The sequence below is a fragment of the Halichoeres trimaculatus genome, unplaced genomic scaffold (assembly GCF_033239565.1).
Source record: "Halichoeres trimaculatus isolate MK-OKI-2021-1 unplaced genomic scaffold, fHalTri1.1 fHalTri1_scaffold_14, whole genome shotgun sequence".
In the NCBI taxonomy this organism is placed as follows: domain Eukaryota; kingdom Metazoa; phylum Chordata; class Actinopteri; order Labriformes; family Labridae; genus Halichoeres; species Halichoeres trimaculatus.
Window position 1 is genome coordinate 6,273,659 of NW_027437192.1, and position 25,822 is coordinate 6,299,480.

Consider the following 25,822-nt stretch of genomic DNA (forward strand, 5'->3'; position numbering starts at 1 on the left):
CAGAGCTTGTTCGTAACTCGAGGACCGCCTGTATCAAAAATTTATGCAACTTTTCAACATTTTTGCAAATTTTTAAAATCAGGTTTTTTTTTTAAGATTTTGCTAATTTTTTATAATTTTTTTTTCTAATTCTTGCAATTTTTGGAATTTCATTTTAAAAATATTTTTGCAACTTTTTTTTCCTAAAATTGGGAATAATTGCAAATTTATCAAATTTTAAAACTTTTGAAAAATTTTGAAAATCCGTATTTTTTACTCTTGCAAAAAAAACGATGTTATTTTACTGTTTTGCTTTTTTTATTTTTTTGCAAATGTTTGAAATTTCAAGCTTTTTTGTGAATTTTTTGCTAACTATTAAGAATAAGAAAAACTGAGACATCACATTTACAATTTCATAAACTCAAAACCTCCTATTTTAGATAAATATTCACTAGATTTTAACTGTGTATAGAATTTTATACACTTTGAAGTCTTTAGTGTGAAGATAAAGTTGATTTTATTGCTTTGGAACAAACTCAGTCCAGGTGAGCTGAGGCAAAGTGGCTCCTATGAAAGTAAAGGTTGCAGATCCCTGCTGTAGAGTAATCTGAAAGAGAGAGATTTTTCTATTACTTTGACTCATCTCATCACTTCTTCAGATTTCACTCCTCTGATGGATTTGAGCCGAATCTCTCTGCAGTTGATCTCATGCTGTTGAGCATAGCCACGAGGAGGCTGTTAGAACAGTCCATTAATTCCCACCAGAGTTCTTGAGAACTCAACCAACAAAGATGCAAATAAAAACAAAAACCTTTGAGGAAAATACAACTCAACATCACTGAGATGCCAGCGAAATTCAAAGCTCTCTCTGCTCGGTGAAGAATAATTTGCAGTGGATGTTGGAGCGTACGATTATGGTGATGGCACACTCACAGATTGGCAGTCACAGTCGAGGTCTTGAGGTCGTCTGTTTTTCACAAAGAGAGCAAGCTTTTTGGATTTCCTTTTCTGCATCAATCTCTGTTTGGAATTCATCCTGCTTTCATTCATTGTTTTCACCCTGAGTTTTTCTAATTGCCGTCTCTTTTCTCCTCTTGATCACGTTCTGTATTCAGAGCTGGAGCCGGCAGCAGAAGAACCCAGCTCCCCAAGGAGGAAGACTCGCCGTCTCTCTAGCTGCAGCTCGGAGCCCAACACCCCCAAGAGCGCGGCCAAGTGTGAGGGAGAGATCTTCACCTTCGAGAGAGCAGGTCCTACAGGTACGACAAGTGCAATACCTGCAAGACTGCTCCAAAATCTGTAGTGGTGGCATTAAAATGTTCTCTTTTCTAAAGCAGGTCCAGAAGGAGAGGATCTTCTTGGAGAAATAGACCGGGCTCCTTATTCTTCTCTGCGTAGAACTCTGGATCAGCGCCGGGCTCTGGTCATGCAGCTGTTTCAGGAGCATGGCTTCTTTCCTTCAGGTAAACCTTAGTAGCAGAGTGTTGACAACTACTCTACTTGATTTTTCCCTGATCAAGTGTCAGTCTTAAATTTTGAAATCATTGAATTATCGTTTTCAAGCATTTGAAGGAGACTGATTCCTCCTCTCTTCCCCTCCCAGCTCAGGCCACAGCTGCCTTCCAGGCACGCTACTCAGATACCTTCCCCACCAAGGTGTGTCTGCAGCTGAAGATCCGCGAGGTCCGGCAGAAGATCATGCAAACAGCCACGCCAGGAGGAGCCTTCGAGTTCGGAGGGTCAGCCGAAACCAGCCCCGCCCCGTCCCACAGCTCCTCTTTCAATCAGTCATCCCGGGAGGACGGAGGGACGGAGCAGCCAGGAGACAAAAGCCGGAGTCCCGAGGAGCCAAAAAGTGAAGGATCATAAGCTGGAGTGGATGAAAGAATCGGAAAATAATGAAAAAGAAGAGGAAAGAAAGAGGGAGGAGTGTCGTCCCCGCAGAACGTTCTTGTATGTGTTGCACCAGTACTCCAGCGGGACCTGATCCACCGGCACTAAATCTTCACCAGACCTGGGCAAAAAAACAACAAAAAAAGGTGGTCGAAAATATTCGAAGTACTCAAGGTGCACTTGATTCGTCCAATCAGACATTTAAAAAACGGAGCCTCAAAAGTGGATGAATAACATGCAAGTCTTGATGAGTCAAGTGCCCCTTCGAGTTTTCTGTTTTTCAAGTTATCGAGAATATTCAACGCTTTGCCCAGGTCTGCTCTCAGCACATTTGTACAGTAGTTTGTAGTTTGACACACAAACTTGGTGGTACACACTCAATCTCCAGCACACACACACACACACACATGAACATATACACAAACACTGGTGCATATGTAATCTCCAGCATGCACAGTATCCCACACACACACACTCACACATATGCATACACCCTTACCAAATCAGACTGTTACTCTTGGTTGGCAGTCCCCAGGGGCCGCCACCGAGGACCATGACACACAAAGGCACTTTGTCACTTATTGTGCAGATGCAGTTTGCTGTTGCCAGCCAGCCAGCCAGCCCTCAGATGCCATTGACTTGACCTCCTTCTCGCCCTTCCACTCCTCAGCACAGTGGTCGGGACACAAACACAACCCCAACGACCTCCACTTATATTCCACAGCCCCTAGATGCTGCAAGACAGACAGCACACACTCACACAGACACACATACACACACACACGTGCATATATATAAATATATATATATATGAATATATATATACTGTACATTACAGGCAAACACACAGACATGGACACATCTGTGCAGTGTGAGCACTCAAACACAAACATAGTCAACCCTGGTCTGACCAAGCCATCGGCCTGCACAGTTTTTAGTGATTGTAGTGAGAAGAGAAGCTGAAAGCATGAAACCTTTTCGCTCCTGGAAAACAAGAAAGAAAACAGGAGTTGGGATTTAGTGTGACCAATATTTGCACCTTCAGTTATTGCCATTATGAAAGACTGAATCCTCATTGGCGGGAGCTGATTATATATGTCTGTATGTCCGTTGGGGTGCCATCCCCGAAACCTGTGTGAACAGGCTCCCTAAAGAGATTATGTAAAGAGACTAATGGTTGTGAGGCTTTGAAGATTCAACGTTAAGTTTGACACTGACTGGCTCCCAACAGAGCAGAGGGAAAATGCAGAAGAAGAAGAAACTGGATGATCATTTTGACAGAAATTCATATTCCAACTACAGGAAGACACATAATAATAGCGAATAAGGACAACAACAACAACAACAGAGCGAAAAAGTAGAATTTTAACCAAACTTCTTCGAATCTCCCAGTGGATATAATGTTGCTTTCTCTCGTTATCGTTGCCGTGGACATAACCAGTTTTACCGTGGCCTGTTTTTCTCTCGTGGCTCTATTGTGTTTCTTCTCCAGCATAAACAAAATCACAACAAAAAAAAAAAAGAAAAAACTTTGGACAAAGAAGGGGACTAAATCAGTCGGTGGCAGCCCCTACTTTCAATCATACCTGGGGCGGTTCTCCACCTCCCCCTCTCCCCCTCCCCTCTGCTACGATTTCTCACCAGACACAGAAGTGGGGGAGCAGGGGTGATTGTTGTTTTGTTCAAAAACGCAGAAATCAGGTGTTTGCACAATTTGTGCGGCCCCTCTCGTCTGGGACCGCCGCAAGTTAAATCAGGAAAGTATTGTTTTTAGAGATTGTTTTAGTAGAAAAAATAATAACCTTGTTCCGTGTGTTATAAACCTCCTTTTTCCTCCCCCCATCCTCCTTTTCCCCCCTCTCCTGTTAACCCATCTCTTCAGTCCTGTTCATCCTTCCTTCCTTACCTCTATTGGGTCTCTGTGACCTCCTCAAGTGTTGTTAGAAAGTGCCCTTAAGCACTGGTCCCGGGTCAAGCGCTATGTAGCTCAGGATGGCTCTGGTTAGGGTTAGTTCAGGGAAAGCAGATCCTAGACCAGCCCTGGAGGGCAGTCTCTGGAGCCCTCCCCTCTTCCCTCTCTTCTCGACACTTTATCCTTTCCCGTCAAATGGTGCAATAGGACATTTATTTTTTTGGAAGTGGGTGGGTTATTTTGTTTCCGGGGGGAAAGGCTCTGTGCCATAGACATTAAACCCAGTGCAGTCGGTCAGTGAGAGGAATGAGCTGTTGTGATGCTATCTTTAACTAAGGTATAAAACAAAAAAGAATCACACGATTATTGTTCTTGTTGAAGAGATAGAGGGTTTAACTTACTAAAAGTCAAAGACAACTTTTGAATAGCACTTTTTGGCTCTTTGCTTCCTCGGTGAAGAGTGGGGGTAGTTATTATTATGGGTATCTCTTTTGTTTCTCTGTATACAGTTGGATGTGTGCAAAAATATATATACTGGTATTTCCATATTTGTGCATTTAGGTCTGTGTTTGGGTGTGTGTGAATGTTTTAGCACATGCAGGTAGTGTGTGTACACAACCAACCTCTTGTTCTTTCTTCACACAGCAACATAATCAATAGTATATTTTTCATTGTATTCTACATTCTATATTCTACTCTAGAGACAGTATTTTTATAGTCACCATGACTATTTTGTCCACCATCTTGACTGTTATTGAACCCAGCTGATTCAGGATATATACAAGATATATATTCAGGACACATGTTATATGAACATATACAAAGACACAGGTAATAGAAGACTATCAATTCACATCTCTGGGGTTAGGGCTGTTAAGTGTCCATCTGCATGCATGTGCAATCACATGCACATTTGCACACACACCCACACAGACATATGTGCATACACACACATGTATGCGTGTACACTGTATGATTGTGCTTAAAAATAAACTGTCCTTACTTTGGAGAAGGAATTTTAGGATGAGCGAGGTGAGTGTTATCTCATAAGCAGGCATGTTGACCATGTGCAATATTTCTAAACAACAAAAACTAAATATTGAAAATATTAAAGATCTAACACAATTTTGTATGTGCTTGCATTTTTTTTTACATCTATACATCTCATGTTTCATTATACCACAAGAGAGTGTGCCTTGTTACAAATCCACACATGCTTAGGGGGTTATATTGCTTTAACACTATTAGGCCTTGCTTCTTCCAAAGTGGCAAAGGAACAGAACAAAGTTGGCAGTAGACTAATGAACAGGAAATGCAGATGCAGCCAAGTGGACCTACTGAGCAAGTCCCCCAAATCCCTGGAACACACAGGGTGTACTTCTGTAGCCGGCTGTCAGCAAACATATCAGTGGTAAGAGTATTTATTGGATTAGTGTTGCCTTTTGTGTCGTGTCAGGTCATATTGAATGAGAGGTGGGCTAAGGTAATGAGATCTGGTCAGGCAGCATTCCATTTTGGCAAACATAAATAATAATGAAATATGTAGGAAGCTGTGGATGACTGCCAGACTGCTGCCTACTCAGATATTTAATATGTCACTGCTATTATGAGTAGGATCATAGCAAGTATCTTTAGATGTAGAGAAACCTGGATGAATAACTACCTTATTGCTGGAGCTCAAATGTAAACCTTTTAAAAAAAAAAAAAAAGTATCTTTATTGTATTTTATCATGATTTAGATTATATTTCCAATCAGAAAACTATGTGGGCCAGCAAAATATATTTGTATTGTAAAAATGGTCAGTAACTAGAAAAAGATGCTAGGTAACTTGATACAAGCTGTGAAATTCTTCTGTTTTCATGAGAGCGTTTGTCTGGGAAAAAATGCCTCTATTCTATATGATATGATAAACTGTAATTAGTGCTAATAGTTAATCCAACATCTACTGTAAAATCATTTTGAATTTGTAGTTTTTTGATCAGTGGAAAAGTGTGTAGCAAGCCGAAGCAACAACTCTCCTGAACTCCATCTCCCAGGTGGCATTGCGAGCGGTCTGTTTCTAGGTGTCTAGCAACAACTACCAGCCCAGACAGCCGGCGGCAACGGGAGCGCTATTTCTCGGTGTGTCTTTCCACGATTATTCGCTGCCGTGTATCCAGAAATCAAAGTCAGTTGGCTGAAAACAGTGAAAAATAACCCTGACCCCTGCACAGAGATATGAGCGGCAGCGGGCGGCCCAGGACCAGCTCGTTTGCTGAGCCGCCAGGTGTTCCAGGAACCGCCGCTGCGTCCACCGGATCAGCCGCTGCCGTGGGGAGCAGCACAGGAAAGTCCGGGGTCCCGCAGGCCTCCGGCAGCAGCTCGTCGGGATGCTCGAACCTGAAGCTTGCCAGTAAGTCCTAACTAGCGACCGACTGTTGTCAGAATCTGTCCACACTTTAGGTTTTAAGGTGCACTTTCTCTACACAATACCTGCCAATGTTATTTGTCTCATCTTTAAGAGAAGTCGTTAAAGCTCCGGTGTAATGCTAACTAGCCGGCTAATGTGCTAACTAGCTAGCCAGCGAACGTTAGCCACTTGTTTTGTATGTATTCAGCCCTATTGATGTCATATATACAGCCTGGTAGTCCCCGATTTGACCTCTTATGAAACCAGTCATAAGTGTGAATAATTTGAGTTATTAATCCTCAATATTAAACGATATATTTGTCTGATTTCACTGTGGTCAATGGGGGTGAGCAGTAAAACGGGCTGTTGTTGTTCTTTGTGATCAACCTGGACCCAATACCACAGCTTGAGTGCTGCATGTACGGTTCTGTTTTGGGGGTGTTGTTGAGAGTGCGGCGTCAGCTACCAGTCTGGCTCCCCTAAAGACGGGTTAGGACTCTAAAGTTACCTTTTCACCAAGGTCACCTGTGGGGCAAAGGCTTAGCAGCAGGTGGCCGACGCCTGGAGGATGCAACTGATGCACATCTAGCACAAGAGTCCGGCTGTCTGCTGCAAGGTTATTTTGGTTAACAGAAACCAATGCAAAACGGAAAACCAGATAGTTAAAAACATGACCAGATGATTCCATGACTGTGACAAAAACAAATTGTTGTAGGGTTGTCTGATCTGATTGACAGTTTTCAGCTCAAACACAACTTAAAACTGGCCAGTCTTCATAAACAAGTCCATATCTTAACCTCTGCAGAAATCTTCCCAATCTGGCAACATGGCACTCTGGTTTCTGGTTTTTAGGGCAACATTTTTCAAATCTCGCCCCAGACTGGTATCATGTACAACAAAATCACTCTAACACTAAAAACCTAGAAAAACTTGCATAATGTTGCAGAATCAAAACTGAACTAAAATTAAACAAATAAATGAACATTTCAAAAACATTGGAACCTTGCTCTGCAAAGATATGCATGAAGGGAGTATGTTCCCTCTGTGTTGGAAAGAGTTATCTGTACCTTTTGCAAGTGGTAGGTGAAAGCAGAGATGTTTGCGTGTTAATCCAAACCTTATCATCCACGAGCAGGCAGTGGTGTGTGACTTTGATACTAGAGCCCCATGAGGAGGGTCATCTTCAGTTCAAAGCTGTGTGACCCTTTGCTACCCCCAAACAGCAGCAGAGAAACACCGCCTGAAGCCACTGGAAGCCGAAATGTTGCGTTCAGCTGGTGAAGATGCTCTTTTAGATGATTGATGGATACATTGCTAGGTTTTTTTAGAGGCTTTGGCAGCTATTTCAAGAGGCTGGATTAACCCAGTTAGCCAGATATTTCTAAGAGAGAATGATGTGATATGACATTTTGAATTACTGGTGAAATTAAACTTGGACATGGAGCATTAAGAGTGTTGTGTTGCCATACCAACCAGTGGTCTGTCATTATGAACAACAGTGGAAAATGTGTCATGCCTTTGAAGGCTCTCACTAGCACTAAACACTCCTTATACCAGTTTTAGTTCTGACTGCATCATTTTAATTGTCCTACATAAATAAACTTTGAGGATTGAAAGAATCTGACTATGGTTCAAGTGTTCAACCTCAACTAAAGAATAAAACTATGGATGGTTTAGTTGTTTGGTGAAGTGGTTGAGCTGTCGGCTGCCTCTTAGTTTAAAAATAGGTGGGAAAGAATAAAAATGTTTCTGTCCTGATGCGGAACTATTTGTTCCATCCTTGCAGACGATGCAGGTTGCCATGAAAGTTGAGTGGTCTTAAAGCAGCAAACACCTCTGAACAGTTAACATAGAGGATCCCAACATGTGTGAGGAGTGTCATATACTGTCATATACCTGGAAATGATAGATCTGCCCAGTACTTGCCCCATTTTTCACAAAACCAGTGGACCGGTGTGTGATCTTTGCATCTCTTGGTGGTGTTAACAGTCACACCCAGTTATTTCACATCTTTAAAACCGATGCCTTAAAGAGGAACTGACATGTCCAGACATGTTTGTGGGTGAAGTAGAGAGATATACCAGAAGATATACCAGAGATGTAATTGAGGTTAAATGTACATTTTTAATGTGTGTGTAACCTTGATGATACAGCTAATATCCAACTTAGGTTGTGTCTCTGATTGATTTCCTGCTTTTTTTTTTGTTCAACAAGAGTAAATTTTGTACATTTTGCAGGTAAAACTACAGTAAGTAGACCTGGGCAATATATCGATTATATCGATAAATTCGATTTTTTTCCTTGTGGACGATTTAAAAAATTTTTAAATTAGAATTTTTTCTCCCCGCTATTGCGCACCTTTTATACCACGGCAAGCGCTGACTCCGCGTGTGTGCCGTGTGATTTAACAGTTCGCTATCAAAACAACAGAAACCTAAATGTCATAAAAATGTTCTTGTGTGTCTTTGAGACTCAGCACCTTGACGGACACGTGTTCCTTATAGTCCGTATCAACAGCCCAAAGAGGTTGATATAAACTAAACCTCTTGTCAGTGAACGTTCAAATCCCTTTCCTCCAATCCTCTGTTTTCTATCTGTCACTTTTCAGGAGTTTGTTTAGATTTTTGACTGAAACATTTACAAAGCCGGGACCCTTTTAGGTTCACCTGCAGATTATTGATGATGTGATTGACGCGCATAAAACCTGCTGCTCTTCGAAGTTAATACTCTGATCATTTTGAGATTTAGACAGTAAAGAAATATACATTCGTTTTTCTCAGAACACCCTCACTCTACCGTAGAAAATCCCCTCTTATGGTGATTTGGATGGATCATGATTTGTGAAAGTAGACTGCGGGGTGGGAGACAGGACGACGATGGGCAATCGAACAGAGCGGCGCTGCTCGGACAGACATGACTGGGAAGTTGTTTGACTTTTACCTGAGGAAAGCTGAGTTCTGTGTTACCCTGTAACTCCCTCTGTTCCACCAACTAAATCTTCCATTCAGCATTAATCCATCCGCTAACGAGAAGAGCAACATAACGAACCAGCATCTAGGTGCGCTCTGTCAAGCAGGGGCGGACCAGACTTTTTAGACTGGGGTGCCCCGACCAGGGCATTGACTTATGCAAGGAGGCATGAATTTTCCTGTTCACACTTGAATAAATAGCATTTATTTTTACTTATTTGTTTGTATTAAAATTAAAGGATAAACAGGCTATAGCCTTAAAAAATAAAACTAGACAGAAACAAAGTGTTTTTTTTAATCATTTAAAAGTAGAATATAACTGATCAGTGCTGTAGTGCACTGAAACTGTGCTGTACACGCTTTTCCTAGCAGTGTTTTTAAATTCAAAATGTACAAAATGGGGATGCTTTCACTTTGAATGTAAATAAGTCTGCCTCCTTTAAAACTACAAAGTGAAGTTACTGAAACAGAAGAAAAGCTGAAAATTTGATTCCAAGAGTCAAATAGAAGTTACTTTTATTAAGTTTTTGACAAAATTAAAACAAAACTGGTTTTGAATTATCTCTTTCATTTGTACTTATTGTTTTCTTTATAAGGAAAAAGGGAAGTTGGTCTAAAAACAGCAGATTGGTGAATTTTGTGAAGGTACAACAGCCATGGTAGTACAATCAAGAGGAGCTGGAAATACTTCCACACATCTCAGTAAATTTACAACTCTGCTGTGACGGCGTCCAAGCTGTTGTTCTGCTCTTCCTTCACTGTCTGTGGAGCAGATCCAGGATTTCTCTGTGGATGACATCATCATCACCATTGTCTGGCGCTTCGTTCACTGTGCGACTTAATAAGCATTGTTAAAATTCACAAATTAATTCCAGCTCCAAAATATATTAACCACAGTGTTTTTTGGTTGTTTTTTCATTTAACAGAACTAGAAACATTCGTGGTGGTATCACAAGATTAGTTTCTGTCCACAATGACTATGTAATTTTTTTCTTTTTTTTAAAATCTTATCCAGCGCTCAGTTTACTGTAATAAACAACCACGATCACCTGGGAAGTGGACGCGATGTTGTTTTCGTGGTTCACTGTCACATGAGCAAAATAAGTCTGAAACAATAGAGACTGGAGGATAGAAAGCTCACACTCACACCACAGGCTCTCCCCAAAGAGCACATGGCCTGGTTAGATTTTAGGAGATCTTGCTGCATTAAACTGCATATTAATAAGATAAACTTAAATCACTTGAAGCCACATTGCTTAAGAGATGTGAGTTCATGTGAGTACAGTGAGGTTTTTCAGTAGGATAGCAAAACAGACAGAAAAATCAGTTGATAATTACATCAGTGGTCCTGTGTTCACATCTTTTTCTGTCTCTGAGTTTGGAGCACGAGACAAATAGCTATAAGGGGCCAGAGTTTGAATTATTGCGTGTTGTTTAAGGGATTATTTCCTCTCGGAGACGCGAGTTTCCTCCTGTGATTGTGAGCTGAATGACAGGAAGCGGAGTGTGACAGAGTGCACCGCCGATACGAAAACATAGACACAATGAAACAATGACAGAAGAACAGATGCTCTGGCACAGCCCGAGCAATGCATCACTGCTTTATTTTGATAGATGGTCGACCTCAGGGATGATGCATGCCCTGATATCAGTGGATTTTCTGACACATCAGCTCTAAATATGTAAAAGTAGCAGCACTGGGAGTTAGTATAAACGCTATCATTAAAGGGGACATATGCTGATCCCTGGTTTATTACTTACATATAATATAATAAATTTGAAAACAAGACCTTTCACCCCCTGAATTCTCAAAAAATGAGATATCGTATTTTTTCTGATATCCTAGAACGAGATTTGATGCCTCTGAAAATAGGTCATTGCCAGTTGGCCGCGAGATTTTGACCATTGTGACGACACAAGATCCTTTCTTTTTATTGGAGTAATCTGATAAAGCAGCTCCTCCTCTGTGATGTCAGTTAGTCACACAACCGCCACCGAGGGATACACCCACCAAGAGCCGACTGACTGAGTGCTGGATGCAGGGACTCTGCTCTGCTGAGCGGCTCGACTTTACGGGGTGAATTAGCAGTTAAAACACTGTAGTTTAAGCAGACGTTGTAATACTTGTGAGACTGTGATATTTGCATGCTTGTTCTGACATGCACTGTGAACCTGGACCACAATAATGCTGCGGTAATAACATAGTGAGGAACTGACGGTAGAGGCGATGTTTAGACTACACTTTCAGCATGATGGATAAAACAGACAGAGAAAAGTGAAGGAGCAGGATGGAGCCCTGTTATAGAAATAGTTAATTGGTGAAGTCTGTCTATATTTCCACGTATAAATTATACATGTTATGTTTGACTCACCACACTGAAGCGTCCTGAGATGATCTGTGTCGAGGTGGATTTTCTTCCTCCTGAGCTGCAGAACCGTTTGGGTCTGACTCGGGGTCCATTACAAAAGGACGTATCCTACACTCTGCCATTTTATCAGTGCTATCAATGCCTTAAGGTGAAATTTTGGCAAACAGCAAACTCGCTCGGTCTGCTCCATTCAATGTGGCGATTTTGTAAATACTGCCATGCTGCAAAAACCGCCCCCTGGCTCTACCCCCTCCACCCCTCTGATAAAACTGACCAATCAGAGCACAAAGGGCTGTGACGTTGCGAGGTTACTGGAGGTCATTCTCCAAACGGAGCGTTTCAACGAGATCTTCAGAATGGACTAAAATGAGGATATTGAGAACGCTATTGTGAGGCAATGAAGGAACTAAATGACTTGTACTGAGGGCAGAAATGCTTTACAGGCATCCTAGTCTGGCATAGTGAAAAGAAGAAACAAGCATGATATGTCCTCTTTAAACAACTGTCCTACTTTCAACCTGTGTGTGAACGTCAGGGTGTGTATTCACTCCTGTCCGGAGAGTTAACCCAGTGACCCGGTCACGCTGCTGGCCTGTAACAGATATCACCAACGTGCTCACAGGATTGAATGACCACCATCAAACTTTTGTGACTGAGGACAGTTAGCTGTGTGTGCTTGAATATGAACACAAGAGAACTCTGGGACGTGTAGTTCTGTCTGTAGGAGAGCTCCATCAATAACTGCTTTGTATTGTTAAGTAAACAGAGAGCAGTGAGTATTTGGATGGAAATGTGATAGTGATGCAAAAAAGACTGCTCCAGCATACTTTAACAGAACAGTAAAGGAATAGTCCATCTTTTCTGTTAAGTTTGCTTTCATACTTACTTCAGCCTCTTTCATAACCAGCCAAAAACTTCTCTCTGAAGCTTTTAAGTATTTATGCCTCAGAAATAAATCTTCATGTTGTGATGGTCAATTTGTGTTCTTGGATAGTTGAATAGTAATGTTGAATTAAACAGATTTTTTGTGCCTTCATCTTCTGAAATTTCCGCTCCAATTTCCTCTTTTCCCTTTGATCCAAAATTATTCCTTTTAGTTTTTGGGGCTTTGAAACTTTCCCAACTCTTTTGAATATTCAGTTTTCTTCTTCTTTGAACAACAGCGTACAACAAACACTTTGAAGCTCATCCACAACCTTCTCTTTATATTATTTACTACATCAGTTTTCTGCGCTTTACTGCAGACACAGACTCAGAAACATTAAAACTGATTTTACATCGACTGGAGGACTTCTTCAGCAGCCGCTCCATGGTTTGTTAGTCAGTCTTGTCTGTTCCAGATAAGATGCATATGTTGATATTCTTCATAAATCTCCCCTGTAACCCACTTTTTATGCACCGTCATTGTTCACAGATGTTGGTCGCAGACTTCTCAAACCAAATCTTGTTTCAAAATGACCTTAACCACAAATTAAGTGAGAAGTAAGTAGAGGTGGTTGACTCACTTCCATATTTTTAAAGTGTGGAGCATGGGAGTTAGAGGTAAAACATGGGACTGAAAAAGGCTGATACGAGAGTGTGGTCCATTTTGACCACAGCGTGCTGAACTTTGACCTTTCAAGGGAGCAAGTGCTATATTTCCCAACACTGTGGGTAAAGTGTGTTGTGGGAAATATACTAGATGGTTATAATAAATAACACATTTTTAATGAGAAAAAAATAAAATATATCTTTAAAAATACCTAAAAATTTGATGTTTCTATTTGAATTGTCAAGCTTAAATCACAGCTTTTCAAACACCGGTCGAACACGAGGTGCCAGCGATGGCTCTGCAGTAGTTAAAGGTCTCTTAAATGGAAGGTCAAGGTATTCACACCCAGATCCAGGGGCGGTGTCATGGCCCAACAGCCTGAGGCCCAGCCACTTTTTGACAGGCCCACCTCAAACTTTATCTTGATTTGTTTTTTAAAAATTGGTTTTAAAGAGGACTATTATAACATTTTGTCACTCTATGCCCCTTTGTTAGTTTTACATGCCCTTTCTTTACAAAATGAGCCAAGTTTGGCTATCTTTTTGCCTGTTGGTAAAAAAGTTAGGTTAGTAGTATAGTAGATAAAGTTGAAACAGTGGATTTTTGTCGTTTATTTCACTGTGGTAATGTCGCTGCTAATACCTGGAAGTTGAGGTGCCGCAGCCTATTGGTACATTAGAGCAGCTACTCTTTAGCCCATACCATTGGGAGCCATTGCTGTGTGATGCACTAAAATTTTATCAAAGAAAGAAAGAAAGATCAAAAAGCAACCAAATCTACTTTAAAACACACAAAGTTACATACATCTTTATCTATAAAATAATAGTTATTTGCTAACTTTTGTAATTTAAGGCCAAAATTGAAATCCTGGCCCCATCCCTGCCCATGCCCCCGGGAAAGACATTCAAACTCAAACTGCCAGTGGTGGTTGTGCTGGTGATGGGCGCCTTCCTTTACCTTTAGCTTCTGTCATAAGTGTAAAGTGCTCTGAGTGGTCACAAAAGAAAACGTTATATAAACGTACTATCCAACTACACAACTGATGACCAATGCTTGATTCTGATTGGTCAAAAACCCTCAACAACACTTTGATGACGGTTATTAGCTTTAACCAGCAGCACCAGAGTTGGACTTATCGTGTCATGTCAAATCAATCCGCTGAAGAGAGTAGTTAGCGCCACAGACCACACGGTGAGGTAAAACCGTTAGCTTCTGATAGCTTCATATTGATAAACAACATAGTTATAACGTTTTATTCAGTTTGCATGCTACTTGGGCAGGCAAAACAAGACGGATGTTTATACCATAATAGTTTAGCAGGCAGATAAGAATCAAGAGGCAACCTCTGGTCTAAGACAATGAGACAATGTAAAAGTGCTAAAATCTGCTGTTTCTGGAGTGTCAGTTTGAGGCTGGCCCCAAGCCAAATAAAGCAGTTTTCAAAACAGACATCAGTCTATTTACAGCCCGGTTGAAAAAATGTCTCCTGTCTGAGTGGCTAATTTCTCTATCGGCACACACTGTACGGGGGTGATTTTTTTCCTAACTCAGCAGTTTAGAGGGTATTAGGATCACATACTCGCCCAATCAGAGGCACAGCTCAGGTCATGTGACTGACAGGGCCTATAGCTGTACTGGAAGCCTTTGCCACTTCCAATATAGCCGTGATAGCCAATCTGCTTCAAATTCCGCTACAGAAACAGATGGGTTGACATTGGGGAGACCGCGCCTTTTAGTCATACTGTCCAGGATAAGAATCCATAACTGTGGAACAACAGCTGCAGTTAAATCACGAGGACTACTTCTTAAAAACTTTTAGTAAATCATTTTAAAATGGTTTTGAATCAGTAATAAAATCTTTTTAATAATATGGTAATGTCAACATGTTGATATCTTAAGTAAGTAGCTGGGTGAGAAGCGCGACAATGTATGGTTAGCAGGTAGTTATGGGTAGTTATTGGATACAGCACTCCTGAAGGGTGGACAAGACCTGTCCCACCCTGTCAAGGTTTTTTATCCCATAACTACCTACTAACCATATATCATCTCCTATACACTCCACAGTCAGTGGTTTAAAAAGGATGATCTAAAAGAAACTTTTAAACCAGCTACCAAAAGTTGTGAAGACTTTCATGGTGCTTACTTCCTTGGTCTTTGAGGTGAAAGAAAATCACTGTAAAAGCTGTTTAGTTCCACATTTTAATGAATAATCATCTACATTTTAATGTCCTTTCTCAACGTGATCAGTGACAAACAAAATAACCTTTAATTTTAGGTGGTTGTCACTAAAATCAGTTTATTGGGACAAATAGAGCATTTGGCCTATTTTTGGGTTCACTCCCACTTTAATTAGTCTCAGTGTCTTGAATTTGAACCCTGTCGTTTCTTTCTACTTCCTGTGAGGCTGAGCAGAGTTGACATCTCTTCACTTGACTGTCATTAACCTAAATATCCAACACGAGCAGGGACACGGGAAGAGAGCTGAAGGCTGAATATTAGGGCTGCTGTTTTTTTACTTTGAAGGATTAAATATCTTAACTCTGGTGTAAAGGAATTTAAGGTAACAGCTTTTTATTAAACCAAAGTTAAAAGCACTACAAAGCAATTATCAGAAACCTGCAGTGACTCATACCTACATAACTCCACTTTACATTTGAATAAAAGGGATGTGACATGCTCTGAATCATAACTCTGTGTTCTCCCTGACCTCATGTTGACCCTGTTTTTGCTTGTTTCCAAGGAGACAGCGGGAAGGTGACGACCGTTGTGGCCACTCCAGGTCAGGGCCCGGACCGCCCACAGGAAGTCTCGTACACTGACATCAAGGTGAGACATGGAGCTAAAAAAGGCAGAAAACAGTCATTGTGAAGACGTCTGTCCTTATGTGCTGCTGTATTACCTCATGTGCTACTGTAACTGAGGCTGCTGATATCACTGTGTCGCCCCAGATGACTGCAGTGTGTCTGGCAGGAGGAGATAAGGTTGTTAATCAATACCAGTAGCTCCTTAATAACCCTGATGAGTGCTTTTTAGACTTCTGGCTCACTTTTTAGCCTAGTTTCTCTGAGCTGTGTTGCCTTGTCTTTGATCTGAGAATGTGACATAACTGTGTCAGATTCAGGCTGATGAAACCATAGAGGATAGGAGGTGTTACACTGAGGTAAAAGTCCACCTGGTGTTCTGTTTTTAGCCTTTTCTGGGGTTACTGAATGTGTCACTAACTGTGTGTTTACCTCACTGTAAGTTTTATCTCACAGTCAGCAGTCTAATGATAATGGCTTATCAGAAGTATTGACACCCTTGAGATAATTTTTTTCCCCCAGAGTTACGATAAAACTGCAACAATGGTGTCCTGTAATTTTTCTTTGACCTCATTGTGATCGCACTAAAATCTTCCTGAACAGTCTGTTACAACTTTCTCCCATCTAAGTGTTGCACAAAATATACAATGTATTAATTATGGCCCCTCAAATGTTATCTTGCCAAATTTTGGGCACATTTACATTTTCTGTCAAGTCCACAAACAAAAACAAAGTACATCAAGTATCTTCTCACACATCTACATGTGGAGTGTGCATATGCAGAAACTCAACAACTCTCACAGCTGTCGTCTTTAAATGAATGTATTAAAGTTATGAAATGGTCCAGAAAAGGTGAAGATTGATGCACACGAATGGTTCAGAATGCAAGGTAATAAATACGTGGGTCTAAAAATGATGTTTGCAGCCAAAATAGTCTGAATATGAAAAACAATCCTGATAAAATCCAGATTCTTATCCCGACATAAAAACATCCTGACATATTTCTCCCATATCGCCCCCTAATGGAGAACATTGTCCCTGTTCAGAATAAGGCTGGGTGTCGTTCAGGATTTTTCAATACCGATACCTAGGGATGGGTACCTTTCACATTTGAAACAATTCAGTACTGATTCCTGGTACCTGGCAATAGGTATCAGTATTCGATATACCATTTTTTGGTACTTTAGTGTGTTTATGTGGTAAAATATATCAATTTGTTTGACGTCAGTTCTTTTCAATTTAACATATTTATTCTTCAGTATATAACCTTGTAATGCTGTGTTTAGGTCCAGCATGAGAAATCGCCTACTCTTCCACTCCCTTGCAGTCACAAGGATGCATTTAGGTACCTAAACGTGGTACCTTTTGAATTTACATGAATTGGTACCTGGTACTTTTGACAGAATTTGGTCTGTACCTATAAAAAAAACCCAATTCAGTACCCACGCCTACTGGTACCAGTACCTTCACTTTGATATCGGTTCCTGAATAATACCTTTTTGGTACCAATTTTATAACACCAGTTTTAAAATAAAGAAAATTACTTAACACATCACAGTACGAATCCTGGGTCTTATTTTTCAGCTGCTTTTTTCACTCTGAGCACTTTTCATATAAAAAATAAACAACAGTTAATTGCCTGTGCAAAGTAACAGTTGCAAACAAGTAACAGGTCAGAATTTACTGAGTGCCCCTTTAATGTGTTGATTTAAAATAATCCCCCTTCTTTATCCGGGGTTAGGATCACCAAAAAATGACCAAAGAGACAAGTGAGAGCGCGATTCAGGATCATACCCCCTGCTTGTGCTTGTGAATGTAGTGGTGTTTCGATACTCAGTACTACAAAGTATTTCAGTCAGTGCCGTAAAACAACCAAAGGCGGTATCCAGCCCTTGGTCAGAAGCAGATATTGTTAATGCTGAAGCAGCACGTAACACTGCAGAAAACTGACCATGTATCTTCTGATAAGAGACACCTGAGGGTCAGGTGAGGTTGGAGTTCATCAGTGTTTGATAATGTGTGAATGGAGCGTTTTTGACCGCAGAAACATAAATTTAAGCTTTCATAACATTGTTAATAAAATGTCAGTGAGAGCTGCTTGCCTTTTTTCATTTTCACAAAATCAAATGTGGCCCTCTGAAAAAGGTTTGGACACCCCTGGACTAAACCAATAGAAAATCATCTTAGGGGATGGGAGGGTAACCGGGTGGTTGGGGAGTATTAAGGGTGTGTTTATGTTCAATCTGTAAAATGAAAAATCTATAAATAAAGTCGAGAAAAAAAAGAAAATCATCTTAGTATAACAGACCTTGAAATACAGCAAATATTTAAAAAAGAAAAGAGCACTAAAACTGGGCATCTTTTTCTAAAAATGTCTCAAAAACATGTTTTGTTTGAATATTTTGTTTATATATTTCTGTCGTACCACATTATTCCTTTGAAAACTTTAAAATCCATTCGCTGTTTCTTAATCTGATATTTTCCTGCTGTTACGTTCTGTTTCAGCAATGTGCTGGGTCAGTATCTACTTCATATCAGGAGGAGGAAGACTTCCTCTGAGAAAGGATTTTAAGAAATACATTAATTTTTTTCATGCTTGTAGTTTCTTGCACAAGAAAAGGGACCTGTTCTCTTACTGTTCTGAGAAATTTGAAGAAGTTCCTTTGATTTGCAAACTGCTGATATTAACCACTGTCTGACGTTTCTTATTTGTGTGAACTCTGCAGGTGATTGGTAACGGCTCTTTTGGTGTGGTGTACCAAGCTCGCCTCATCGACAGCCAAGAGATGGTGGCCATTAAGAAGGTTCTACAGGACAAGAGGTTCAAGGTAGAAAGAGCTTTTTTATCACTCATCCACCCTGATCCAAACCACTTTTCTCTGAGAAATGTCACACAAATTTTTTAGAAAGCGTCTGTTTGTTGAGTTTTCGTGTGTTTTCTTCCCAGAATCGAGAACTACAGATCATGAGAAAACTGGATCACTGCAACATCGTCCGACTACGTTACTTCTTCTACTCCAGTGGCGAGAAGGTACAGCTGTATTTTTATTCATCCTTCTGGTGTAGAATAATTATCTGATCCTTCAAATGTTTTGCAATGTCATCATATTTGCCTGGTAACAGCAGTTAAACAGGAAGTGATGTACGCACAGAAAGCTGAGATTACTCATAGAAAATAACCCAACCATAAAAAAACGGGAACTCACTTCTTGTGCTGAAAAACAAAAATTTCTCAATTTAACTTACTGGAATCAGGATTTAACTTTTAAATCACCAGTTTGTTTTTGCAGCATCACCTCATGACACTTTTAATGAACTCTTACAGATCTAAACTGCTCTGATTCTCTTTATGTGTGCAGAAAGATGAAGTGTATCTCAACCTGGTGCTGGACTTTGTCCCTGAGACGGTCTACAGGGTTGCCAGGCATTTTAACAAGGCCAAGAGCATCATTCCTATCATATATGTGAAGGTGAGCTCCTCCTTTTCCCACGGACACAGTTTATGTCTCATAAATCAGTTTTTGGATTCAGACATCCTGAAGGATCTCTCTGGAAGACGTCCTCACTCTGACGTCTTTTATCGCCATGACTCCATGTGTAAAGCTCATCTTTGTTGTTATTTTACCATCCTCAGGTGTACATGTACCAGTTGTTCCGCAGCCTGGCGTATATCCATTCCCAGGGTGTGTGTCACAGAGACATCAAGCCCCAAAACCTGCTTGTTGACCCAGAAACTGCCATTCTCAAGCTGTGTGACTTTGGCAGGTGAGCTGATGGATTTCCTCAAATCAGACAAGAAGGATTTTAAAACGGCAGGATCTGGAAGTGAAGTGTTTTTATGTGTTAAAGGTAGAATTTCAATGGCTTGTTAAGCTTGAAGCATCTTTCTTTAACAGGATTTCTTGTGTTTTCACAGCGCCAAGCAGCTGGTCCGCGGTGAACCCAACGTGTCGTATATCTGCTCCCGGTATTATCGCGCCCCTGAGCTTATCTTTGGCGCCACAGACTACACGGCAAACATTGACATCTGGTCGGCAGGCTGCGTACTGGCTGAGCTGCTGCTCGGACAGCCCATATTTCCCGGTGACAGTGGAGTAGACCAACTAGTAGAGATCATCAAGGTGAGCGTGTAGACACGTGTTTACATGATGATGTCCTGGTTGGTGCTTGTGAATGTGTTCACTCGCTTCATGTGTCAGAAAAACTTAACCCTCGGTTAAGCAGTTTCTGCTTCCCTTACATTTTTACTCACTGTGTTCTTGTTTTTTATAGTATAGTTTAGTCCAGCACCTCTATAGAGTCATGATAACCATGGCTATAGGCTGATGTAACTCAATTATGTCTTTGACAAAGTGTGACAAAATTTAAAAGCTGTAATTCATTAGAATTTTTTTTTCTGATTTCATTTAAAAGATAACAAAACAAGCAATTAGTGTATACAACACACTTTTAGCTATAGTGATGGGAATCCAAAACCGGTTCCTGTTGAGAATCTATAAGAAATGTTTCAATCCATTGATATCGTTAGCCTTTGTGCTTGACGATTCCCTTATCAATTCTTAACATTGTGTTTGGGCCGCTGGGCTTGCAGCTATCTTAGCTTAGCAGTTAGCTAACGTTTCCAAAGAAAACTCTGATTCAGGATTTTCAGCTTGAAGTTTTACTGAAGAACTGACTTCATAAAGAAATGTACATAACTCTCTCTCTCAGGAGATTCAGATTCAGTACATTCAAAATAGTATAAATCACCTTATTTACCAAAAAATAACAAAATAGCACAAGCTTGATGCTAACGTATATGGGAAACTGCATTGATATGCTAGCAGTTAGCCTACATCAGTATAACTTCAGCTTCAGAAGTTGAAACATTTGTAAAAAAAAATACTGAGAATTTCAAATGTCAAAAGCTAACAGGAAATTGATAGGCTCATGGCTGACTTCATAACTACGGAAAGCTTCCAAACAACTTAAACCATTGCTATAACTACTTTGAGACACTAGATGGCCTACTTGAATTATTAATCTATCACAACACAGTACATCAAAGTCACATTGTGTGTAATTTTTACCTGTTTCTGTATAATTAAGCTTAGAAATATCCAGACTGGGGGACCAATTACATTTTATTAACTTACAGTATAAACTCAATTAAATGTTGTTGACACAGAAAACCTGTAAAGCTACTTTTTGTACCAAGAAAATTCACAACAGGAATTGTTAAGGGAATCGATAAAGAATCTGATCGATAAGGGCATTGATATTGACAAAATCTTATCAATTCCCATCCCTATTTAGCTAACCTCAAGAATAAGGAACACAGGAAAAAAAAGGTGGTGTTGTTCTATCTTTGCAGAATCTGCACATTCTGTGACCTAAAATAAGCTGATTGGAATTTTAAGGCCGGTTTTTCCTTCTGTCACATTTTTACTCACTGTGGACTCATTTTTTACTGCAATATGAAGTTCTACACTTCAATGAGGTCAGGAGAACCAGGACTAAAGGCATATGTAACTCAACAATGTCTCAGCAATAAAACAGAACCAGAATGCAAGAAACTGTTCAACAAAGAAAAACATAGATTTTTATATATATTAACTTTAGAACAATGAAGACTGTGAATAACAAGTCTTGGATTGAAGAAAAAAAATCATTTGTGGAGTATTTTTATTTTTACAAGCTCTGAACACACAAACTGTTGCTCATTGGTGCAGAGCAGCCCCAAGCTGAAACGTGACACTTGGCAGATGGAAGGCAATATTCAAAGAATTCCTTAGATGTAAACACAGGACATATTTCTATCATTCAGGGCTTTTTGAAAGCAGTACAGAGTGTAAAATTATTTGTTTTTTACAGAATAGAGCTAGAGCAAATGGTTTATTTTCTGCAGATTTTCAAAGAAGACGTGTGAGTTAACACGATGTTGGTGGCAGTCTCACAAAATCATCCTTCTTTCCAGCCGGTTTTCAGCATGTTGCTGACATCACGTATGATACATTCAGGTATCCTCGGAAACTTGAGAATCTGACAATAACAACACTTTTTACAGTTTTTGAATTCCAATCACTTAAAAATAAGTGTGTTTTGTGAGGTTTGGGATCCAGAGGGTTAAAGACGTCACAAGGCGGCAGAAATCAGCTCATGCTCTTCTTTGTCTGTTCTCAGGTGCTGGGAACCCCAACAAGGGAACAGATCCGAGAGATGAACCCAAACTACACAGAGTTCAAGTTCCCGCAGATTAAAGCTCATCCATGGACCAAGGTGAGTGAAGGAACCGAGTCCTAAATGTTTACCCAAAGCATAAATCTATATGTTTTGACATCCTTTACTCCAGCACAATAGGAGAGGGTTCCTGTGGGCTTGTTGTTGCCTACACAGTCTATTTAAATCTGGGAGTTGAAGTGCTGTTTGTGTTCTGAAAGTCAGTTAACCTTGATGCCTTTATCGCTCAGAAACAACCTGAAACGAACACAGGGGGCCCTTAAATGTTTACTACAAAGCTCCAGCATAGCTTTCTGTTTTTTAACACCTCCTATGGGAGATTCGAGTTGAGGGCAGCGTAAAGGGTTCCCTTCTTCCAAAAAACAACCTGTGCCTCGAATACACAGTCCACAGTTTCATTCACTGATTCCACACACACAAGATGAACTTTAAAGGCTCTTTGCACACTGAGTCTGGTTTGTTGGATGTGTTTTTAAGATCCTTAATCGGAAAAAAAGACCCCTTGCACACTGAATCTGATATGTTAAGTCTTGTATTGATGGGAAAATTCGTGGTACAAGAAAAATGGAATCAGCAAGCATTGATCCCAAGCAGCAGCTGTCATGCCCGGGCAAACAGACGTACACTGGTCTTCATTTCTTATTTAAGCAACGGCTGAAATGTGTAGAGAAAATATGTCAAAAAATGTGAGAATGTGATGTTGCGAGTAGCCTACAGCAACTACACAGGAAATGAGTTGGGCGGAAGCGAATAAATGCAAAAAAATCAAACCTGTTGGGAAAAAATAATGACAGAAGAAAGTGACACAGTGTGGAGAGACCTTAAGTCCTCAAAACCAAGCATGCAATCCAACATTTCACCTGAAACTCTTCTGTCTCCTCAGGTGTTTAAACCTCGAACCCCTCCAGAAGCCATCGCTCTCTGCTCCCGGCTGCTCGAGTACACGCCGGCCTCCCGGCTCTCCCCGTTAGAGGCCTGCTCACACGCCTTCTTCGACGAGCTTCGCCAACCCAACACACGACTGCCCAGCGGCCGAGACCTGCCCATGCTCTTCAACTTCAGCCCTACAGGTACAGATAGAGTCACACACATCTTTATTTTTCTCCTATCACAATAAGTAATTAGCTATGATTCGTATCCTGTATTTATGATGACATCATGAGGAGTTCCCCGCCATCTGCTGCGGTTTCTCTGCTCTCTTTGAGCCAACGCTCTGACCTCTGGGAGGCGTAATTAATTCAGTGTACTCTTTGCTATTATTGTGTGACACTGAGCTCCTGAACTATGACTCATCTCAAGATAAAAACTCTTTTCTGATTATTTGCAGAGCTGTCGATCCAACCACAGCTGAACTCAACCCTCATTCCTCCTCACGCTCGCTCCCATACAGCTGCTTCCGCCCACGGTGAGATTCTCATTTTAATCAGTTTATTGTTGATGTCAGTGAGTGTGGGGGTTTCATGGCTGAGAAAATGAGTTAAGATTTGAAAAACACAGGATTCCTCGGCTCCAACTTTTAATTAGAAGAAGAATTCAGCACAAAAAAAGCCTGAAAGCTATTTTTACCTTTCTTACCTGGTGATACATCAGGTCACGACAGGTAACCGCAAAATACTTCATGAATACGTAATGAATGAATAATACACTTCAAAGCCTGGAGTCAGAGTAATGTCAGTTATTTGACACAAGGTGGCAGCGTTTGACATGAAGTCTTAAAAGTTTCTAATGAAGAGATTAGATCTGAAAAGCGGTGTCTTATTCTGAGAGTACAGGTTGTAGATCAAAGTAAACGTACGCCCTACAGACTAATCAAAAAGTTATTGAGACTTGTTTTTGCAAAATGACTCAACTTTATGTATAGAGAACACCTTTAATAGGTACAAGTATGCAGCTCGTAGTGTTTTACAAAAGAGCAGAGAGGGACAATAACAGAAATGAGTAAAATATAAAGATCAAAACAAGGAGGAAGATGATGAGCTCATTTGTAAGGTTAGCAAGCAAAACTAAAAACCAGAAAACCCCCAGAAATGAGTGAAAAATAAGTGTTGGTGATGATAAAGTCAAAGGCTGAAAGTGTTAAGTACCCAGAAGATTCGAAATAAAACACAATGCACAAACTCTGGAACGTAAATTTTCCCAATATGTTATAAATATGTCACATCTGGAGGCACATGCATCAGGTAAACAGGCGGTCAGAGGGCCCCAGACACACGGCGCCATGGATGAAGAGAAGCTGATCTTGGAAGTGGAGAAGTTCAACATTCTGTATGATCCCAAACATCCTTTTTATAAGGATTCAAGCAGAAAGGACAAGGTGTGGACTGACATATCAAAAGTTATGGGAGTGAATAGTGATCGTGTGATATCGCTATTCACACGAGAGCCTGTGACTCTCCGAAGACCAGCCCTCCCCTTCCAGATTGAGCGGCACAGCGCTGCTTCCAGTGAGGTTTGACAATCGGAGCAAGACCACAGCGCTCCACTGTGCTGCGCTGCGCATGCAGTGGAATTTAGGGGTTACAGTTCGCATCTTTGTAAAACGTCTGGATGCACGATCTTTGGACATTAAACTCTGTAACTCCATATTTATTAGCAGCCTGACAACTGTTTAATATTTCCATCACTATTTGAACATTAGCATCATTACGTCGCCTTAGTTTTCCTTTATCTCGCTTTAACTAACTTTTGATCCACTTTCTTTGGATGACCAATGCGCTTCTCCATGTCTCATCACCTGTCACTGCGTCTCTGCTGTGATTGACAGATAACTGCAGTCACAGTGAGGTCTCTGACTTTATAAAAAGCAGTTGTTGCGATCATGTAGCTACTCTAGACAACTATTAGCATGTGTCAATGGTTAGACCCTGGTTATAACACAACCTCCTGTTTTTTCACATTATCGACCATGAAAAAACCTTGTCTTATATTATGGTCAATACGGTAGTTGGATGAAATCCCTATGTAAACTAGGACTGAACAATTAATCGAAATGAAACCGACATCACAATATAATGAAGTGCAAGTTTCAAACCACAAAGGCTGCAATTTAAAAAAAAATGTAAACACGGACCTGAAGGGAGTATAGTAACTTGTTCTGCCTTAAAACCAGCAAAAGTCAATATGCTGTTTTTTCTGACAGGAATATTACACATCTACTAGGCTTTCAGTTAAATCGATCTGTCAATTTTCTGCTGTGATTTTACTAGTTAAATTAAGATATGTTATTGGTATCAATTCATGCATATATTCATCTCATTCAATCATAACATGTTTTCTCCTCATGAGACTGTAGCATGATGTAAAGCTGGGAGACTTTTTTTCTTCAGATACACGTGATGCTGCATAAAGCAACCCCAGGAAAGAATAAAAGACAGACAGAAAAGTTAGATCAAACTTGTGTAGACCTAAATATGACACAGCCTCCTTTCTTTCTTTCATCGTTGTCGTGTGCCGAGGTTAACTCAGGATAATTTCACACTTTGTTGTCGCCTCTTTGTGTGTGTAGCTTTTCATCTCTAACCGTCTGTTCCTTCTTCTCTCCCTCAGATGGTACCGGCTCTGACTCATCTCAACACAGTTCAGTACCTGGATCTCTTAACAGCATCTGAAGCAGCTTCTCACCTGCCTGCCTGTCAGCCTCACCCTTACCTCAGACACACACACACACACACACACACACTCTCACACCCTACTGCTTTCCTCCATGCTGCTTGCTCTCCTCTTAGATGATCTGTTTTGTACAGTGAACACAGGAAACGA

General features: G+C 40.6%; 2 protein-coding genes across 4 annotated transcripts in view; both read left to right on the forward strand.

Moving 5' to 3' along the window:
- Positions 1 to 4,899, forward strand: part of cica (capicua transcriptional repressor a) — a 50,082-nt gene extending 45,183 nt beyond the window's left edge. For 2 of the 3 annotated variants that reach the window (XM_074686927.1, XM_074686929.1), the window contains exons 20-22: positions 1,095 to 1,238; positions 1,314 to 1,442; positions 1,583 to 4,899. In XM_074686927.1, coding sequence (XP_074543028.1) covers positions 1,095 to 1,238; positions 1,314 to 1,442; positions 1,583 to 1,848 — 539 coding nt within the window. In that variant the 3' untranslated portion in view covers positions 1,849 to 4,899. The remainder of the gene's footprint in view (positions 1 to 1,094; positions 1,239 to 1,313; positions 1,443 to 1,582) is intronic. The other variant, XM_074686928.1, reaches the window with a different exon arrangement.
- A 916-nt stretch (positions 4,900 to 5,815) lies between these two features.
- Positions 5,816 to 25,810, forward strand: gsk3aa (glycogen synthase kinase 3 alpha a). The gene is made up of 11 exons (XM_074686930.1): positions 5,816 to 6,177; positions 15,784 to 15,869; positions 18,571 to 18,672; positions 18,792 to 18,875; positions 19,204 to 19,314; positions 19,479 to 19,609; positions 19,761 to 19,965; positions 22,007 to 22,102; positions 22,947 to 23,133; positions 23,391 to 23,468; positions 25,610 to 25,810. Exons 1-11 carry the CDS (start codon positions 6,003 to 6,005, stop codon positions 25,669 to 25,671), a joined length of 1,317 nt encoding a protein of 438 aa, XP_074543031.1. The 5' UTR covers positions 5,816 to 6,002; the 3' UTR covers positions 25,672 to 25,810.
- The last annotated feature ends 12 nt before the right edge of the window (positions 25,811 to 25,822 follow it).